This window comes from Nerophis ophidion, linkage group LG02 (assembly GCF_033978795.1).
Source record: "Nerophis ophidion isolate RoL-2023_Sa linkage group LG02, RoL_Noph_v1.0, whole genome shotgun sequence".
NCBI lineage: Eukaryota > Metazoa > Chordata > Actinopteri > Syngnathiformes > Syngnathidae > Nerophis > Nerophis ophidion.
The window spans coordinates 31,757,276-31,778,696 of record NC_084612.1 but is presented as its reverse complement, the minus strand read 5'-3'; the positions used below and the strand labels follow the sequence as shown (position 1 = coordinate 31,778,696).

General features: G+C 40.4%; 1 protein-coding gene across 1 annotated transcript; it reads right to left on the bottom strand.

The window, feature by feature from the left end:
• Positions 1 to 349: 349 nt before the first annotated feature.
• Positions 350 to 11,778, bottom strand: LOC133539531 (uncharacterized). The gene is made up of 3 exons (XM_061881508.1): positions 11,406 to 11,778; positions 1,187 to 1,612; positions 350 to 785 (listed from the first exon to the last, which is right to left on the bottom strand). The coding sequence occupies exons 1-3, from the start codon at positions 11,503 to 11,505 to the stop codon at positions 505 to 507; spliced, it is 807 nt and encodes a 268-aa protein (XP_061737492.1). The 5' UTR covers positions 11,506 to 11,778; the 3' UTR covers positions 350 to 504.
• Positions 11,779 to 21,421: the final 9,643 nt, after the last annotated feature.

Here is a 21,421-nt window from a genome sequence, read left to right as displayed (position 1 = left end):
TTCTTCCCCGAATTAAAGAAAAAACTTTAAAATGTTTTTTTAAATTCTCTACCAGAAACTACATAATGAAAGTATTAATTATATTTTAAGGTAATTATGGTATACATTACTGGACAAATGCTCACAGGAAGAACATTTGCTTATTTAATTTAGTTGTGCAAAAATATTGCTATGGGTCGCTACAAACAAGTGGATAAATAATGTAAATTGCAATGTTCTCAAATAATATCGTAATATATTGATAATTTATGTTGCCGTAAATGTGTAGTAAACCCGAATAGTATTGTTTGCTTTGTTTGTATTGATCATTTAAAAGTAACCTTCAAAGCTAAAAAAAAAAAAATCATAATACCAGTCGAAAATGCATATTTTATTTAAAAAACTAAGAAAGACATTGGCAAGGTTGCCAAACTAGTTCATAATAAAAGATATATCACTTTTAGTGAGAAAGAGGTTGGAATGTTCGCTGGAAAACCATAGTTCCTCCTTTTTCTCCAGCTGCTCCTATTTCCTCTGCAATGCCGCCTTTTCTGTCTCCAGCTCTTCCCTCAGTTTGCTTAAATGTTGGGCTTCCACTTGCTGTGCTCTCCTGAGAGATTCAATTTGCTCTTTCTCGAACGCCACCTCTCTGGCGCTGACAGCCCTCAGCTTCCCGACAAGCTCCCTCTGATGGGCCAGAGCCTGTGCTTCCTCCCTTTGTGTCCTTCTCAGAGCTTCTATCAACTCCAGCTCCCTCCTAAAAAGACACCGCTCTCCTGCAGTTGCCTGTGAAACCTGCAGCACATCTGGGAAAAGACAAGGTCCACAAATATACTGGTTAAAAGGGCCATGTACAATACATGTAAGGGATGGGTACTTTTCACATTTGAGTCGATACGGTACCAATTATTAATAATAATAATAATGCATAATAATAATGCATTTTGAAAAGAAGAGGTGTTTTTTTTAAATATCAGGCATGCTTAATTTGTTGGCATGAAAAGTTGTAACATTATCTATAGGCTTTCCACTATGATATACCTGTTTGCCTGCATATTGCTTGAGCTGGTGTCGAGGCTGCAACCGGACATGACATTGAATGCAACAGAGGTATCAAAATATGGTACTTACCGTTGAATTTTAGGTGAATCAGTACCCGGTAGTATCAATTTGGTATGCGTCACAAATAGTGAGTATAAAAGCTTACCTGAAACTGCTACATCCTTGGTGACCTTTGCTGGACATGTCTTCCTACGATGATCTGACTTTGTATGAAAAGATGCTGGCTGATTCAGCACCTCGCCTGATAGCAAATTCACATGCGGGTGTAACTTTGAAATGTGTCTGTGCAAGTTGCTGGTGCTGCCCTCACCAGAGCACTTTATCTTCTTATTGCAAATCAAACATTGACAAGTATCCAAACTTTCCAAACGTTTAAAGTGCCTCCATATCAAACTCCGACGCTGCGATTTGGTCTTTGAAGGAAGCAGATTTTTGACCATGACTTCTTCGACTATTCTTTCTTCCATGGGCTCTCCCTGCGTAGCTACAAGGATGCTGTTTAGTGAAGAATCTAGGTAAGAGTTGTTTACAGTGACGACGTTGGCGTCTGCCTCAACCAGGTACGCTGTCTCTGTTGAAGAATTAAAAAGATAGTTAGGGATGTAGACAGAATGACAAAATACAAACCCCGTTTCCATATGAGTTGGGACATTGTGTTAGATGTAAATATAAACGGAATACAATGATTTGCAAATCATTTTCAACCCATATTCAGTTGAATATGATACAAAGACAACATATTTGATGTTCAAACTAATAACTTTTTTTTTTTGCAAAAATTCATTAACTTTAAACCAACACTTATTTGGAACATCCGACAGGTGTGCAGGCTAATTGGGAACAGGTGGGTGCCATGATTGGGTATAAAAACAGCTTCCCAAAAAATGCTCAGTCTTTCACAAGAAAGGATGGGGCGAGGTACACCCCTTTGTCCTCAACTGCGTGAGCAAATAGTCAAACAGTTTAAGAACAACGTTTCTCAAAGTGCAATTGCAAGAAATTTAGGGATTTCAACATCTACGGTCCATAATATCATCAAAAAGTTCAGAGAATCTGGAGAAATCACTCCACGTAAGCGGCATGGCCGGAAACCAACATAGAATGACCATGACCTTCGATCCCTCAGACGGCACTGTATCAAAAACAACATCAATCTCTCTGCGGGCTATAGAGCATTTTCCGTTCAGGCTCCAGTACTCTGGAATACCCTCCCGGTAACAGTTCGCGATGCCACCTCAGTAGAAGCATTTAAGTCTCACCTTAAAACTCATTTGTATACTCTAGCCTTTAAATAGACTTCCTTTTTAGACCAGTTGATCTGCCGTTTCTTTTCTTTTTCTTCTATGTCCCACTCTCCCGTGTGGAGGGGGTCCGGTCCGATCCGGTGGCCATGTACTGCTCGCCTGTGTATCGGCTGGGGACATCTCTGCGCTGCTGGTCCGCCTACGCTTGGGATGGTTTCCTGCTGGCTCCGCTGTGAACGGGACTCTCGCTGCTGTGTCTTGGATCCTCTTTGGACTGGACTCTCGCGACTGTGTTGTATCCATTGTGGATTGAACTTTCACAGTATCCTGTTAGATCCGCTCGACATCCATTGCTTTCCTCCTCTCTAAGGTTCTCATAGTCATCATTGTCACCGACGTCCCACTGGGTCATTATTGTCACCAATGTCCCACTGGGTGTGAGTTTTCCTTGCCCTTATGTGGGCCTACCGAGGATGTCGTAGTGGTTTGTGCAGCCCTTTGAGACACTAGTGATTTAGGGCTATATAAGTAAACATTGATTGATTGATTAAAGGATATCACCACATGGGCTCAGGAACACTTCAGAAAACCACTGTCACTAAATACAGTTTGTCGCTACATCTGTAAGTACAGGTTAAAGCTCTACTATGCAAAGCGAAAGCCATTCATCAACAACATCCAGAAGCGCCGCCGGCTTCTCTGGGTCCGAGATCATCTAAGATGGACTGATGCAAACTGGAAAGGTGTTCTGTGGTCTGACGAGTGCACATTTCAAATTGTTTTTGGAAATATTCGACATCGTGTCATCCGGACCAAAGGGGAAGCGAACCATCCAGACTGTTATCGACGCAAAGTTCAAAAGCCAGCATCTGTGATGGTATGGGGGTGCATTAGTGCCCAAGACATGGGTAACTTACACATCTGTGAAGGCACCATTAATGCTGAAAGGTACATACAGGTTTTAGAACAACATATGCTGCCATCTAAGCGCCGTCTTTTTAATGGATGCCCCTGCTTATTTCAGCAAGACAATGCCAAGCCACATTCAGCACGTGTTACAAAAGCGTGGCTTCGTAAAAAAAAAGAGTGCGGGTACTTTCCTGGACCGCCTGCAGTCCAGACCTGTCTCCCATTGAAAATGTGTGGCGCAGTATGAGGCGTAAAATACGACAGTGGATACCCCGGACTGTTGAACGACTGAAGCTCTACATAAAAGAAGAATGGGAAATAATTCCACTTTCAAAGCTTCAACAATTAGTTTCCTCAGTTCCCAAACATTTATTGAGTGTTGTTAAAAGAAAAGGTGATGTAACACATTGGTGAACATGCCCTTTCCCAACTACTTTGGCAAGTGTTGCAGCCATGAAATTCTAAGTTAATAATTATTTGCAAAAAAAAATTAAGTTTATGAGTTTCAACATCAAATATCTTGTCTTTGTAGTGCATTCAATTGAATATGGGTTGAAAAGAATTTGCAAATCATTGTATTCTGTTTTTATTTACCTCTAAGATAATTTCCCAACTCATGGAAACGGGGTTTGTATAAGACAATAGTAACAACAACAAACAAGCAAGCAAGGAGACATAGGTTAAACTAAGGATTTCCATCAGGTAGATCATGAGTTACCAGTTGCTCACAACCTGATCTCACCTCAGGGTTGAATAATATTTTCTTCAAATTTGTTATATTTTACAAGTTTTAAACTGTTTCAATATAATATGCCCATATTGAATGAAAACTAACTAAAAATAGCACACAGAAAATTACCAAGCTATTGTTTGTAAATAAAGTACAAATTACATGTTACCAGTCATATAAAAAGTAGCTCACATCTATTTTTTTGTCGAAGTAGCTCTAATAGTTATAAAAGTTTGAGATCCCTGCTTTAAACAAACACTTTATTTTGGGTCCCACGGTGGCAACAATTTTATTCACGACTGTTAGAGCCAAATACACTTTCTGTCTGTCAAATTGATGACGTCACTAAAGGGGTTGGCTCCAAGGCCAAGTGCCTGGCTATTTAGGGAGGAGTCAGGATCTTGCTCAGGTGTTGCTGAGTAGAGGCGCAACAGTTTTTGAGTGTGCCAGGCAAGTGTTTGTTTGCTCCCGTGTATTTTCCGTTTTTGTACAAAGTGTATTATATAAATGTGACTTTATGATATTAAATATTTTTGTTAAACATGGACACAATTTTGGACATCAATTATTAGCTGGCTGCACACGTCTGAACTAGCTTCATTTATATTCGGCAACCAGTAGCAGTAATAGTATAGGACTTTACCGCTACATTTACGTCAAAAACTGCCTCACCTAAAGGTGAGTTGTTTATTGGGAAGCAACAAGCTGCGAGGCTTGTTTTGGAAGAGGATCGCACCTGCCGCTGTCAGTGTTTGATTGCCAGCCGGCGGCGGAAGAGACGGATCGGCGAAGCGGCGGACACATTCCTGCAATCAAGCTCTGCATCGACAGCTCCGAGTCCCACTGGAGAGCAACAGGGTCGCTCATCTTATCGGGGACAGCAGCCAGCAGCAGCACCTGCAGATCATCCCATCGGATCAAGCCGCGCGCGCGCGTGCGTGTCGTGCGTGGAGGAGGACGCAGAGCAGCGTTGAGTGTGGTATGTTTTAGCGGCCCGCCCAATTCATCCATCCATCCATTTTCTACCGCTTATTCCCTTTCGGGGTCGCGGGGGGCGCTGGCGCCTATCTCAGCTACAACGGGCGGAAGGCGGGGTACACCCTGGACAAGTCGCCACCTCATCGCAGGGCCAACACAGATAGACAGACAACATTCACACTCACATTCACACACTAGGGCCAATTTAGTGTCGCCAATCAACCTATCCCCAGGTGCATGTCTTTGGAAGTGGGAGGAAGCCGGAGTACCCGGAGGGAACCCACGCCCCGCCCAATTAAAAAAAAAAATAATAAAAAAAAATAAAATGGCCATCGTTAAATTGTGTGCACACAAATATTGAAAAATCCAATTTATTGGTGACTATTTGACTTGACTTGCGCGCGGGTCGACAAACTTTGACTTTTCCAAATGGAGGAGTAGGGAGCACACGCATGCGCTGATGAACATAAACAGCCACAAGGGGACACTGTGGCTGAACGTGACAATGTTGGACAAGGGGTTGAAGGGAAAAAACGTGTGGTAAAAATGACACCCAAAAATCTAGGTCACAAAATTGAAAGTTTGCACGGGGAAAGAAAATCAAAGTTGCAAAGACTCTCATTACTAAAAGAGGGGGTCATTGCCGTATTAAATGATGAAACACGTTCACATGAGCTAAAGGAGGAATTTAGCAGGTTCATGGATTTATATCATGAAATTAGAAAAGTGCACATAACTTTATTGTCTCTGTTGCCAGAATATGAGAGTACTAAACATGAGACATGGTACAAAGCAAAAATTTTGAATTTTGAGGGTTTTATTGAAAAGGTTTACAGGTTGATGTGTTTTAAAGATGATGATGATGATGATGTTGAAAATAAGGATTCCGCTGTTGATGGTTTTGAAAATGAAAGTGTACAACCCCACGACAGCATTTCAAATGTTCCATCTATTGTCTTATCAAAGGTCATTCAATCCATAGTCTCAAACAAAAGCAACATGTCTTCCACTTCTTCTGCTTGCATAATAGCAGAGGCAGATAAGGCAGTACTTGTCGCCCGTGCTATTGCTTTAAAAGAGATCCATGCATTGGAGGCGCAAGCAGACGCCATAAGGAGAAAAAAGGAGCAAATGGAGTTGGATGCTGAAATAGCAGCCCACGATGCTAAATTGTCTGTCCTCCATGAAGCCAGTGTTTCTGGCAGAAGCCAAAAGTCTGATGGAATGGAGTCCTATTACAGGCAAGGGACAAAACCGAAAAAAGTGCCTACTCCGCCTGTACAACAACTTCAGCCGTCTGTTAAAGCTGCTCCTTCAGAGCTTCACACAGCCAAAAATGCCCCAAACAAGGTCCATTCACACCCTCAACCAAACAAACAACCTCTTCGCTCATCAACTTTGGATCCTGTGGAAAACCAATCACGGCAAAATTTACCTCAAGCATTTCAATCATTTCAAGGCAACACAATACCAGGTGAATTCCACACTGTATTACAGAGGCAGAATGAAATGATGGCACTCCCGGTTCAAGCACAAACCTCCCAATTACCTCCACACAGACAAATTTCATAAAAGCTTTTGAATATTGTATAGAGGCAAAAACCAATGATCGTGGTGACTGCTTATACTATCTGGAACAGTTTACCAAAGGACAGCCCAGAGAGTTGGTGCGCAGTTGCCTCTATATGCCTACAGAGAGAGGCTATGCTACAGCAAAACGCCTACTAAGGGAACAATTTGGAAATCCTTCAAAAATAACAGCAGCCTACCTGGACAAAATAATGGTATGGCCAAACATCAAGTCTGAGGATGTAAAAAATCTCCAAGCTTTTGCACTGTACTTGCGAGAATGCTCCAATGCCATGGATGAGCTGCAGTACTTGGACAAGCTCAACATGCCAGCTAGCATGAAGATGCTCATACAAAAGCTTCCATACAAATTAAGGGACCAGTGGAGAGGAAAAGCAGCCGACATTGTTGACCAACAAAAGTGACGTGCTTGTTTCACAGAGATTGTTAAATTTATTGAACAGCAGGTCAGAATTGCTTCAGATCCTGTCTTTGGCGACATTCAGGACATCCCTCGAGATAAAACAATAACCAAACCCAAGCCTATACATCAAAGCAAATCACAGTACAGAAGGAACAGTTTCGCAACTCATGTGACAGTTGCCACTAGACCTAAACCGGCTCCACACCTCAATAAATTTGTGAACACCTCCAAGACTAACTCTATTTCCTGTCTTTACTGTAAAAGTGAACATGCATTGGAGCACTGTCTGATACTGGAAAATAAGGCATACAGGGAAAAGCTTGACTTTCTAAAAGAAAAAGGCCTGTGTTTTGGTTGCCTGTGCACAGGGCACCTGAGCAAGAGTTGCGACAGGCGCATCACTTGCTCTTACTGCAACAAGACTCATCCCAAAGTGCTACATATTGACAGGAGGCATCTGGAAAGTGGAGAAAATAGCCAACTTCCAAAGGTAAAAGCAGATATTTACACTATGTCATCAACTTGTGGCCATACAGGGGCTGGAAACTCTGGAATTTTACCTATCCTGCCTGTTCAAGTAAAGTGCTCAAAGGGCAGCAAGATAGTCCAGACATATACTTTCCTAGATCCAGGAAGCACAGGGACCTTCTGCTCTGAACAATTGGTAAACAGGCTGAACACAGAAGGCCGAAAAACAAAAATCCACTTGCGCACCATGGGGCACAGTAAGGTGGTCCCGAGCAGCATTGTAAATGGTCTGGAAATCTCTGAGCTTACTTGTAGTAAGTTTTTTGAGCTTCCTGATGTCTTCACTCAAAGGGAGATGCCCGTGTACACAAACAATCTGATTAGTGAGGCAGAGCTTGATAAGTGGCCTTACATCCAAGGCATCAAAATTCCTCGGATAACTGCCAACGTGGACCTGTTAATTGGTACAAACGCCTCCAAGTTAATAGAACCACGGGAGGTGATTAACAGCCACGGAGATGGACCTTATGCTGTCAGAACCCTATCGGGGTGGGTAATTAATGGGCCATTACAAGGCAATGACACGCATAATGGGAGCCCCACAGTTACTGTTAACCGCACAATTGTTAACAGTTTGGAGGAACTGCTTATGAACCAGTACATGCATGATTTCAATGAGCAGGGTTCCAAAGATCAAGAGGATATGTCAAAAAAGGGAAAGAAGCCCAAGATAGAGAAGCCCAGCAGGAAGACATCAAAAAGAAAACTGAGCGCAGATGACAGTGACGATGAAAGAAAAGTCAGTCGAATGCGAACAATACGCCAGGCAGTCTCCAAAGCCGTGTCAAAACAGCGGGAAATCCTTCTGGGTGACGGAGGCCGTGAGGATGAAGAGCAGGATGACCCAGAGGAAGCTTACCTGGATCCTGATGAGTCTGGCAGTGATGAAGACTTCATGGTGGAACATGACGAAGACAGCGACTATGGCAAGTCCAAAAAGAGAAGAGTTCCCCGAAAGAGGAGGAAGAAAACGACCCCGAGAGTCCTTTGGGAGAAGAAGAGGAGGAAACTGAGAAAAAGAAAAGCTCTCCTACCCCTAAAGTGACGAAGAAAGCTAATGGCAAGGAGTAAGAAAAGAAGACAGCTACAGTCTACATATACTGTTGGTAATAGATCACCAGTAGTGGATGTGCATAAGGAAATGCAGGCTATGAATGAAGGCAGAGTTCATATATCGCTGACCTTTTTTTTTGGAACAGGTGGTTTCATGAATATTTAACGTTGCGACAAAAGTGGACAAATGAAAAAAGTTCATCTGCAAACAAAAATGATTTTCATCTAAAGACCTGTTGCCAAGATATGCCTTCTATGTGAAGGTATGGAGTAAATTAACTGCATTATTGCAAAAGGGAACATGAAAACCAAAGAAAGAGGTGTTTGTTTTGGTATTATGGCTCTATTTTTGTTTTTATTTATTCCAAATTAAATTGCTCTGTTCATCACGCCAGTAGCAATTAGGGGCTGGTGTGTTAGAGCCAAATACACTTTCTGTCTGTCAAATTGATGACGTCACTAAAGGGGTTGGCTCCAAGGCCAAGTGCCTGGCTATTTAGGGAGGAGTCAGGATCTTGCTCAGGTGTTGCTGAGTAGAGGCGCAACAGTTTTTGAGTGTGCCGGGCTAGTGTTTGTTTGCTCCCGTGTATTTTCCGTTTTTGTACAAAGTGTATTATATAAATGTGACTTTATGATATTAAATAGTTTTGTTAAACATGGACATAATTTTGGACATCAATTATTAGCTGGCTGCACACGTCTGAACTAGCTTCATTTATATTCGGCAACCAGTAGCAGTAATAGTATCGGACTTTACCGCTACAACGACCTACAGTACATCTAAAAAATACAAAGCTGCCCCGCAGGCGTTTTTTTTTTTTAAAACTCATTGTTCAAAAAATAATAATGAATGAAAATCTATGGTATGAATTATTGACCAATTCAATGTCAATTACTTCACATCAAATATTCCACTTAGAATTTTTTGGGGGGGACATAATATTGCATACTTAGCGTATTTGCCATACGAAAAACATGGTTTTCTTCAACAAAAAGGACATAAAACAAACAAAAAAACAAAAAATTTTTAAAAGATATATCCGAAGGATGGATCTAAAGTTAATCTAGAGATTTAAGAGTTGAAAATAACTATAATTTATTTTTACACTTTTGTGAGTGGGTCCCTTCTGGATCCCCAAGAATTTGATTTGGATTTTTTTTTTAAACTGTCAATGCTCAAAAGATTATATAGAATTAAAATCACCTTCTTATGAATTATTGACCTACTTAGGGTTCCAATTCCTTCACTTTGAATTGTTTTGGGTGGAATATATTGCATATAGATACAAAAACCCTAAAAAAAACTTTCATTTGATGGATAGATCTAAAGTTGAATTAAAGATTTAAAAAAAATTATGACTTATTTTTTACACTTTTGAGAGTGGATAAATAAAATAATATTACAATTGTTTCTATTTAACATTTAACAGACCACATGTTTGATTGGAACGTGCATCTTTGTGGTAGTTGTGTATTCCAAACAACTACAACTACTTGGGGATTCCAATAATTTTGGTGGGATTGGAAAAAAAAAGAAATGTCATTGCTCAAAAATAATGAATTAAAATCACTTTGTGTGTTTTAAAAACATTTTTTTTTTTTACAAAAAGGGCTTACGTCATATATATATATATATATATATAGTATATATATATATATATATATATATATATATATATATATATATATATATATATATATATATATATATAAACCTTATATCAGGAGATATACCTGAAATTGTGAAACTCGAGTCTTTGTCGAGTACCATGAGTCAGTGAAAATCAAGTCTTTGACGAGTACTAAGAGTCATTGAAACTCGAGTCTTTGACGAGTACCATGTGTCGGTGAAAATCAAGTCTGTCGAGTACCATGAGTCATTCAAAATCAAGTCTTTGACGAGTATTAAGAGTCAGTGAAACTTGCGTCTTTGTCGAGTACCATGAGTCAGTGACACTTGAATCTTTGTTGAGTACGGGTGTCAGTGAAACACAAGTCTTTGACGAGTACCATGAGTCGGTGAAAATCGACTCTTTGTCGAGTACCATGAGTCAGTGAAATCAAGTCTTTGACGAGTATTAAGAGTCAGTGAAACTTGCGTCTTTGACGAGTACCATGAGTCAGTGAAACTCAAGTCTTTGTCGAGTACCATGAGTCAGTGAAACTCAAATCATTGTCGAATACCATGAGTCAGTGAAACCCGAGTCTTTGTCGAGTACCATGAGTCAGTGAAACTCAAATCATTGTCGAGTACCATGAGTCAGTGAAACCCGAGTCCTTGTCGAGTACCATTAGTCAGTGAAACTTGTGTCTTTGTCTTGTACCATGAGTCAGTGAAATTTGAGTCATTGTCGAGTGCCATGTGTCAGTGAGACTCGAGTCTTTGTCGAGTCCCATGAGTCAGTGAAACTCAAATCTTTGTCGAGTACCACGGGTAAGTGAAACTCAAGTCTTTGTCAAGCATGAGTCAGTGAAACTTGAATCTTTGTTGAGTACATGTGTCAGTGAAATTTGAGTCTTTGACAAGTACCACGAGTCAGTGAAACTCGAGTCTTTGTCTTGTACCATGAGTCAGTGAAATTCTAGTCATTGCCGAGTACCATGAGTCAGTGCAACTCGAGTATTTGTTGAGTACCATGAGTCAGTGAAACTCGAGTCTTTGTCGAGTACCATGAGTCAGTGAAACCGCAGTCTTCATGCATCCGTGATGCTGCTTGGGCAAGAAGGGGAGGCTGCACAATTAATGGCAGGTAACGTGGTTTCTCTATTCAGTTAGAACTAGCAGGGGTGGCAAGTAGTGAACGAGTTAATGTAGGTAAGTACCTATTAAGTAAAATAACAACAATACTAGCGAGATTCAAACGATCGTTCACGACTTGTAAGACGTTAGACGTCAAATGGCGACCAGCGAGATCATGTGTTTCAGTACCTTGTTCACAATCAGTGTCCATGGGCTGTTGGCCAGTCGAAGTTTCTCGCCCTTCTGTCCGACCAAGTTCCATGACAGCCTCTTCGGGGTGTGTTACCATGTCTGTCGTGTTCACGGTAACTTCACACACTTCATCTTTACACAGCAGGCAAAACACCCATTCCGGATCGACTTCTTCAAAATAATCCCAAACAACACAGAGTAGGCTTCTCACCGAACACGATTATTCGTGTTGGTCAAACGCGTTGTGTAGATTATTATATCGTCTGTATTTGATGACAGTTTTTACTCAGCTGTTCTAGATTTGATTGTACTAAACTAAAACAAACAAACTGCAGAGTCCATGTTGAGTTAGTCGACTTCTTCGCTTTAGTTAATGTGGTGCAAAATAATATTAAAATACTGGTGGCTTACTTTGTCAGTCCGCCAGAAGTACTGATCTTCGTTGTACAGCACCAAAATGTATGCATTCCCCTTCAAGTCCCCATTTTGATTGCATTCAATCATAAAATACATTAAAATGTAATGTGTTATTTTTGTTGTTGTTCTTACCATTTTATTATGTTTGACGACAATAAAGCGTTCTATTTTTCCCATTTCATGTTATAATTATGTTATGCGCCCAACAATACACCTCAGTTTTGTGAACGTTTATGTTCTCGTACGACATTCCCCATTATTAAAAATGTTTAATAAGGGGTTAAACAGTGCATATGTAAAAAATAGTGGAAGTGTGCGCTTCCAATTGAGTATCCATCCATCTATTTTCTACCGCTTATTCCCTTTGGGGTTGCGGGGGGCGCTGGTGCCTATCTCAGCTACAATCGGGCGGAAGGCGGTGTACACCCTGGACAAGTCTCCGCCTCATCGCAAGGGCCAACACAGATAGACAACATTCACACTCACATTCACACACTAGGGCCAATTTAGTGTTGCCAATCAACTTATCCCCAGGTGCATGTCTTTGGAGGTAAGAGGAAGCAGGATTACCCGGAGGGAACCCACGCAGTCACGAGGAGGACATGCAAACTCCACACAGATTGAATTGAACCCAGGACTACTCAGGACCTTCGTATTGGGAGGCAGACGTACTAACCCCTCTTCCACCGTGAAGCCAGTTGAGTATAAATATTTAAAACAAAAAGTTTAATACTCATGCAAGTACTGCTGCAATATCTGTCGAAAAAATATTTTTAAGTATTATTTTACTGTTGTACAATCCTTCAAACTTACCACTTGAAGTTCATTTCAAAACTACATTTACAATGTATTATTTTTAAACACTTTTAATCGCTGCCCGTGAACACAGAATTTTATTATGATTCCCTAAATGCAAATAGACAAAATGGCTCAAAACTTCTCTAAAAAAACAACCAAAATAAAAAGAGTATTATATTTTTCCTCTGAAAACAATGGTGTGATTGTAGTATAAATAGTAAATGGGTTGTACTTGTATAGCGCTTTTCTACCTTCAAAGCACTTCGACACTACTTCCACATTTACCCATTCACACACTGATGAAGGGATCTGCCATGCAAGGCGCTAACCAGCACCCATCAGGAGCAAGAGATAAGTGTCTTGCTCAGGACACAACGGACATGACGAGGTTGGTACTAGGTGGGGATTGAACCAGGTTGCGCACGGCCACTCTCCCAACTGCGCCACACCGTCCCTATAAATGACTGTAAACATGCTCAGAGGTAAATAATTTGCTCATTTCATTTAGTTGTGCTGCTAATATAAGGCTACTACAATAGTGCAGGGGTACATATTATGTAAATTGTATCATTCTTGAAGCCTACTGTAATGTTGAATGTACAGTACAGTAATTCAGAAGAGTACTTTGCACATAAGATGACTTTGTTAGTTCGAACTTACCATAAATAATCTTAGGAAGTGAAATTAATGATCCAAAAACTGTTCTACAAAGCAGATTTTATTGTAAAATAAAAAACACTAACACAAATCTGACATTTGCAACGATCCCAAAGTAATCAGTAAAAAACATTCTCACATTTGGTGAGAATGAGGTTGGATGTTCTTCAGAAAGCAAAAGTTTTCACTCCTTCCTCTGCTCCTATTTCCTTTGCAATGCCGCCATTTGTCTTTCGAGTTCTTCTCTTTGTCTGCTTAAGTTCTGTGCTTCCTCCTGCTGTGCTCTCCTTAGAGATTCAATATGCTTTTTCTCAAGAGCAGCCTCTCTGGTGCTGATAGCCCTCAGCTTCTTGACAAGCTCCCTCTGATGCTCCACAGCCTTCGCCTCCTCCCTCTGCGTCCTTCTCATAGCTTCTATCAACTCCAGCTCCCTCCTAAAAACACGCCTCTCTCTTGCAGTTGCCTGTGAAACCTGGAGTACATCTGACCAAAGACAAGGTCCACAAATACATTAATCACGGTACTTAAATAAGAGAGCATAGTGATTATAAAAGCTTACCTAAAACTGCTACATCATTGGTGACCTTTGCTGGACATGTCTTCTGACAATGCGGTGACTCTAGTTCTGAGGTGTTGGATGTTGGGTGATTAAGCACCTCGCCGGTTTTAATGTTCACATGCGGGTGTCTTTTTGACATGTGTTTGTGCAGGTTGCCGGTGCTGCCCTCAGGGGAGCACCTTATCTTCGTATTGCAAATCAAACACTGACAAGCATGTAAACTTTCCAAGCGCTCAAAGTGTCTCCAGATCATACTCCTGCGTCGCAATTTCATCCTTTAAGGGAGTGGATTTTGGACCACGACTTCTTTTACTATTCTGTCTTCATTGGACTCTCTTCGTGCAGCTTCAGGGATGCCATTTAGTGAAGAATCAATGTCTGTGTTGTTTATAGCGATAATGTTAGAGTCTGCCGCCTTCAGATTAACTTGTACTGTAAAGAGAAATATAAAGAAATAGTTAGGGATGTGTTTAACAGCTCATCCTATTTTTGTTATGTACAAAAACCAAAACCAGTGATGTTGGTTAAGAAATTATCGATGTTGATGCCATTATCAAATCCTTTTATATATTCCAAATAGGTTGTTGTGTGTGCACCTTGTGTGTGCAGTAGGGCTGGGCGATATATCGAAATACTCGATATATCGCGGGTTTGTCTCTGTGCGATATAGAAAATAACTATATAGTGATATTCGAGTATACGTTCTCACACAGTTGCTTTTAGCTCCTGGCAATACACTACAGGCTCTTCTGGCTCCTTGTTGTCTCTCCTTCTCACAGACTGCAAGCGCACCCTCTAACATATGTCACATACGTATATGCCCTCGCTGAGCAGAGAGGTAGCAGCATGGGTAACATTAGCTGTGGTGCGAGTGGTAATACGAGAGAAAGAAGGTGCGAATCTGGTAACAAATGAAGGAAGAATTAATTCCCAAGAAAAACAGCAGGGGGTCCATCGTCTGGCGGTGGTTTGGCTTCAAGTGGGAATATGTCGAACAGACAACCGTAATTTGTCAAGTATGCGGCAAAAGCGTTGCTAGAAAAAGTAGCATTACTGCTAATATGTAGCATCATTTGAAAAGTTACCTGCTAGAAAATGAAGAGTGCTTACTCCGCATTTCAACATCTCCATTTGGTGTCACACGCCCACACCACCAAAATGCAGAGGCAAACATTTCCAGATCAACACCGTATGAAAAAAATTGTCGGTGGAACAAGGGTTAGTGCATGTGACTCACAATACGAAGGTCCTGGGTTCAATCCCGGGCTCGGGATCTTTCTGTGTGGAGTTTGCATGTTCTCCCCCGTGAATGCGTGGGTTCCCTACGGGTACTCCGGCTTCCTCCCACCTCCAAAGACATGCACCAGGGGATAAGTTGATTGGCAACACTATATTGGCCCCAGTGTGTGTATGCGATTGTTAATGTTGTCTGTCTATCTGTGTTAGCCCTGTGATGAGGTGGCAACTTGAGCAGGGTGTACGCCGCCTTCTGCCCAAAGCAGCTGAGATAGGCTCCAGCACCCCCTGCGACCCTGAACGGGACAAGCGGTAGAAAATGGATGGATGGATGGAAGTGCCATGCCAGTGACGTTGGGCCCATATGGGCCTGTGCGCGTTTACATCGGAGTCTGATAAAAATCACATTTTATTTGCGGTGTAAACAGTCAGCTGGAAAAAATCAGATCCAAAAAAAATTATATTTGGACCACTTTGGCCTGCTGTGTAAATGTGCACATGGTCTCAGGGCACTCACATTAGCTGTATTGTTAACCACCTCGTTGTACTTTACAAAATAAAATGTATTAATAAAAGATGACCATATGTGTTCTTGTCTTGCATAGGGATTATGAATAATAGGTACAATTCAAAAAAAAAGTGCAGTTCACCTTTAAATGTAAATTTTACTGAGGTTGTACAGTATCGCTCTTTCTTGTAAAAACAAACAAAAAACTACTATACAGTACATTATCAGGGAGCAGGTGTTTTTGTGAGTCCCGTATCAGCTCAACGGTAGCAATTGGTAGTTACGACCAAAATCATTGTTTGTTTACCTTTTCTTTTCATACAGAACTATAGTAAAGGAAGGAAATGTGGTAAAGCCAACAATTAAAGAGGGTATATTCCGTACGTACCTTGTCCAGTCGAAGATTCTTGTCCTTAGGTCTTACCAAGTTCCATGGCGGTAACTTCGGGGTGTTTGGCGCGCAAATGTCTCAACATCTGTGTTGTACTTCTGCCATGTTCTTGTTTACATGTTTACACAACAGGCACACTGTCCATTCTGTACCGATTTCCGCAAAATAATCCCAAACGACACTAGTCCTACTAGTCATGCTTTTCACTCAACAAAATGCCATGATATGATCTGTAAGACTTTTTTTTATTATTAGTTTTTATTTCGACTGACCTGAATTCGTCAACAAATGCGAGCTTCTTCCGCGTTGACTTTTTCGGTTTACTTAATGCGTTGCAAACTGATATTAAAAGGTTTACGCTACCCCCTAGTGGCTTAGTTTGTAGCGCATAGCACAATCCAAGCAAATAGGAGGAAGAAGAGAATACGTTACACCAGGGGCGTTACCAGCTTTTAAGGACATGGGGGGTTAGCCCCCAGGAGATGAACAGGATGTGAGCAAACGTAGCGCACGAGTACAAAACTTCACAAAGGGCTAACAAAGACTTAGAAATTGTTCTTTGTTATTATTATAATTTCATTCGGTTAAGGAAATTAAATATGTATGGAAGTCTGAATAGAAGTGAGAAACGTTTATGTATACTGTAAGAAAGTCCGTCTGCTGATCTGAAAAAGAGCCAAAGCTGTCCAAGACCTGAGGGACCATCTTCAAAGTGCAATGCTGAAACAAATAATGCAAACAATAAAATGTAACTTCCAGGGCTCGACACTAATTATGTCCCGTTGTCCCGGGGACGGTATAAAAAAAAATGCACAGGACGATGGCTTTTAACCATTTTTTTCTTTTTCTCTTTATGTATTTATTAATTTTACATTTTATATTAAATGTCTTGGATTTTCCTCCCTCTGAAAATCCTATGAAATGTTTAAGAAGCCATCCTATAATAATACAACAGCTATTAATGTAACAAATCAATGCAATAAAGCAAATATATTTTTTAAGGATGTTTTTTTTCCATTATTTTAACAATAGGCTAATGTATACTACTTTATATAGATTCTACAAGAAACACAAAACTTAAAAGCTAAATTATTTACAATTGCAGACACAAGCAAACCCGAAAGGGACAAGCGGTAGGAAATGGATGGAAGGTTTTGTGCAGCTTGACCACAGAGTTGAGAAGGAGCAAAGATCTTCAATATTTGTATGTGAAAATAAAAAAAGAAATCTTCTGGGGAGGATGACGCCCCTACAGGTATTTGCTTTACAAACTTTCAGCCCAACCTAAAACAAAATTCACCAGCCACCACTGATTATGATGCATTCTCATTTTAGGCAAAACATAAGACAATACTCTCTTAACAGTATTACTGTAACCAGGAAGAAGTCTTCAAGTAACAATATTCAAATACTAACTTTGTTGGGTAAAACAGACTTTGTTTTTTTTCTGAATCCAGTGAAATAAATTGGTGGTTTTACCAGATTATAAAGACTTTTTATCCAAATCAACATACATGAAAAATACCTGTAAACATGATCGTTTACAGGAAGAATGTAATAGAAAATATCAATACAAAGTGTCAAGACAGAATAAACTCTCTGCTGTTGCAGCAACAGAGATACAGTCTATTGGTCCGTAAGATATATAGATATATAGTATATTCATACATTGTTTACGTAGGATATACACATGTATATATCATCTAATCATATTGTTTCTTCAACTTAAAAATAGCTGACCGTTTTTTCCCCCTTCTCTGGGTTTATTATTCCCAGTTTTGATCTTGGACGTCTGGTCACTTATAGCAGTGGTCCCCAACCTTTTTGTATCCGCGGACCGGTCAACGCTTAATAATTTGTCCCGCGGCCCGGGGGGGGGGTGTCCTTTTTTTTTCTTTTTTTTTTTCTTCTTTGTCATGAAAAAGGGACGTTTTTGTCATGAAAAAGGGAGTTTTTTGTGGTTGTAAGTGTATATTGTGTTATTTATGTTGATTTAATTAAAAAAAAAAAAATAATAATTTTTTTTTTTTATAAAAAATTCTTCCGCGGCCCGGTACCAATCGGGACCACTGACTTATAGCATACACAAATTTTGTATTACTGTTAAGCAAACTATGAACCAGCCAAAACATGTGTCCTTTATCATAGTTACACGTATGATAAAAAAAGCGTGTGAAAATCAGTGGTATTCAGTGAGATAAAATGCGCTGACTTTGCTCCTGCCAAAAGAATTGGACTGAGATGCACTCCAAGATGGCAGGCCCCGCGTCTAATCTCGCCAGCGCCAGTAGGCAGTAGCGCTCCTCACGCTATGAAGTGAGGGGAAACTTGAGTGAATAATGACAGGTTATATGATTATTTATTTTAAACTCTTATTCGGGCCACTTTAAAATGATTATTTTGGCATGTATTTGTAAAAAAAAGAAAATAAATACAAATAAAATATAATGGCAAATTATTTAGGGGGGTTTAAGAATATTTTAAATCACAACCCTTGCATCAAGTTCAATAATAAATAAAACAAAAGTGTTATTACTTGTATCAAGTTCAATAATAAATCAAAACAAGTGTTATAACTTGCATCAAGTTCAATAATAAATCAAATAAAAGTCTTATAACTTGCATCAAATTCAATAATAAATCAAATAAGTCTTATAGCTTGCATCAAGTTCAATAATAAATAAAATGCATCAAGTTCAATAATAAATAAAATAAAAGTGCCACTTTACAATCTGCAAAAAAAAAGGAGGAGCTATGCATTTGCAAATCCTCGCACAGTGACTCGCCATTCACAAAGCGGACGTATGCGATGAACAGGCAGTCTTTATTGCTGTCAGTAGCTTTGTCCACTTGTAAAGCAAAACGACGTTCTTTTAATTTGCCTACGAGTTGTTCCTCAAGATCACTTGCAATGTTGCATATACGTCTCGCAACTGTGTGGTTTTACAGTGGGACAGCTTTTAATTTTGCTGCGCTTGTCTCATCAAGCATGACTGACACCATGTCTATTGCAGCAGGGAGAATGAGCTGCTCAGCAATTGTGTGTGCTTTTTCGCATTCTGCAGTTCTGTATGCAACTCTATATGAAGCCATTTGAGCATTGCTGTTTACTGATGCAGCTTTTACCATGCGCTTCTCCTGTTGATGGTACTCTTCCAGTTTTCTTTGAAAGAAATCAAGTGGCTTATTGACATGATTGGGGTGTGTGGTCTCGAGGTGTCTCCTTAATTTGTTGGGTCTCATGCTGTCTGCTGCTAGCAGTTTTAGACACAGAACACAAAGGGGTCTCTCCTCTGCCCCCACCACCGCTGCTGTGAATCCAAGAGCAAGATACCCTTCATCATATTTTCTTTTCGGTTGGCTTTTTGGTTGATTAGGCCGGTCAGATTTTTGTTTCTCTGCCGGCGCTGGCTCTGGCTCGACGACCTTTGAGGTGGGAGTCACAAATTTATCCATTTTGTGTAAATGTGGTCCACATAATAGCCTGCTACCCATCCGTGCGAAAGTTTGTTCCGTTTGTTCCCCCATTAGTTACTGTCGCTATGTTTGTCAAACTTTTGCTCCTACCTAGAAATTTAAAGCCTACAGGAAAAATAAGTAATTAATATTTATTTATATATACAGATTTCACAGACAGAATAACAAAGTGATTTACAGTGTGTATAGAAAAATAAATAAATAAAGTGACATTTCCTCCCGTTCCTCGCGCCCCACCTGTCATGTCTCTATTCCCCACACTTTGAGAAACACTGACATAGATCAAGCCCGCCAAGTAGCTGCGCATAGTTTTTCGCGATCCATGGGGTGGCCTGTTTTACGTAAAGAAGCACAAGCACATGTCAAATATGAACTATTGAATGACAAGGCCCTTCATATAAAATTCTACCCCAAATACTTCTGACCATGTCACGTTCTGTCACTGATGATAATTTATCCATCCATCCATCCATTTTATACCCCTTGTCCCTTTTGGGGTAGCCTGGGGTGCTGGAGCCTATCTCAGCTTCATTCGGGCGGAAGGCGGTGTACACCCTGGACAAGTCGCCACCTCATCGCAGGGCCAACACAGATAGACAGACAACATTCACACTCACATTCACACACTAGGGACCATTTAGTGTTGCCAATCAACCTATCCCCAGGTGCATGTCTTTGGAGGTGGGAGGAAGCTTGAGCACCCGGAGAGAGCCAAGACTGTCACGGAGAGAACATGCAAACTCCACACAGAAAGATCCCGAGCCCAGGATCGAACCCAGGACCTTTGTATTGTGAGGCACATGCACTAATCCCTGTTTCACCATTCTGCCACGCTGATAATAATATAAGAACATATTTCCCTCTCGCACATCTAGTAATTTACGTGGCGTATTAATATTGCATCCATCAAATTTCTACCGCTTATCCCTTTCGGGGCCGCGGGGTATGCTGGAGCCTATTATAGCTGCATTCGAGCGGAAGGCGGGGTACACCTTGGACAAGTCACCAAATCATTGCAGGGCCAACACAGCTAGACAGACAACATTCACACTCACATTCACACACTTGGACCACTTTGCTAAAAGCACAAGGACATGGGCTCGTTCACAATTGTCCAAATAACTCATACTGGAAACTCAATAGTTCGGTTTTATGTCATGAAGCAGTTATAATGAGGATTAAAGAACTATTACATTTTTTTGGGTTTAAAGCTAAGACCCCAAACATTTATGGTGGTAGCTGGAAACTCCTTACAAATGAGGGAGGTCAATTTAGTACAAAATATAATGCAGTAATCTAGTTAAGAAAAAGCGATCTGTGGAAAACATGTGATGTCCATCATTACTGTATTATCCTCTATGTGTTCAGATGATATGTCAGCAAGGCTCTTTGAAAGTCAAAATAAATTAGACAAAATGTATTAATCGAAAGCCTGCGATGAGATGGAGACTTTTCCAGGGTGTACACTGCCTTCTGACCAATTGTATAGCTGAGATAGGCACCAGCGCCCCCCGCAACCCCAAAAAGGGAATAAGCGGTAGAAAATGGATGGATAGATATTAATCGAAAGTAGAAGGAGCGTTTGTAAGCTCAAGGGGACAATGGTTGGAGGAAGGTGAACATATTTAGGCATATTTCTTTCGATTAGAAAAAGTGCAGGCTAAAAATAACACCATTGGTCAACTGAAAATATACAAAATGGTTTGAAACAATGCAAAACAGATTGCCAATCATTGTTCTCAATTTTACAAAAAAAGTTTTGTTTATGGATGCCTTAACTGATACTAAATAAATCAGCTGTGCTGATTTATTTAGTATCAGTTAAGGCAAGAAATCTGTGACCGTCCAAATTGTCTCAAGGAAGTTAGTAGTGGAATCAATTAATAGCTTAAAATATAACAAATCTGCTGGAGTGGATGGTATTACATCTGAATTGTATAGAATATTTTCTGAAGAGCGAGCTTCCTTCT

Excerpts from the sequence above, each read along its gene's own strand:
- LOC133539531 (XM_061881508.1), bottom strand. The coding sequence starts at position 11,505 with ATGGTAACACACCCCGAAGAGGCTGTCATGGAACTTGGTCGGACAGAA. Across the intron at positions 1,613-11,405 it reads GGACACTGATTGTGAACAAG|AGACAGCGTACCTGGTTGAG; the intron begins GTACTGAAACAC and ends ATTCTTCAACAG. Across the intron at positions 786-1,186 it reads CAAGGATGTAGCAGTTTCAG|ATGTGCTGCAGGTTTCACAG; the intron begins GTAAGCTTTTAT and ends GTCTTTTCCCAG.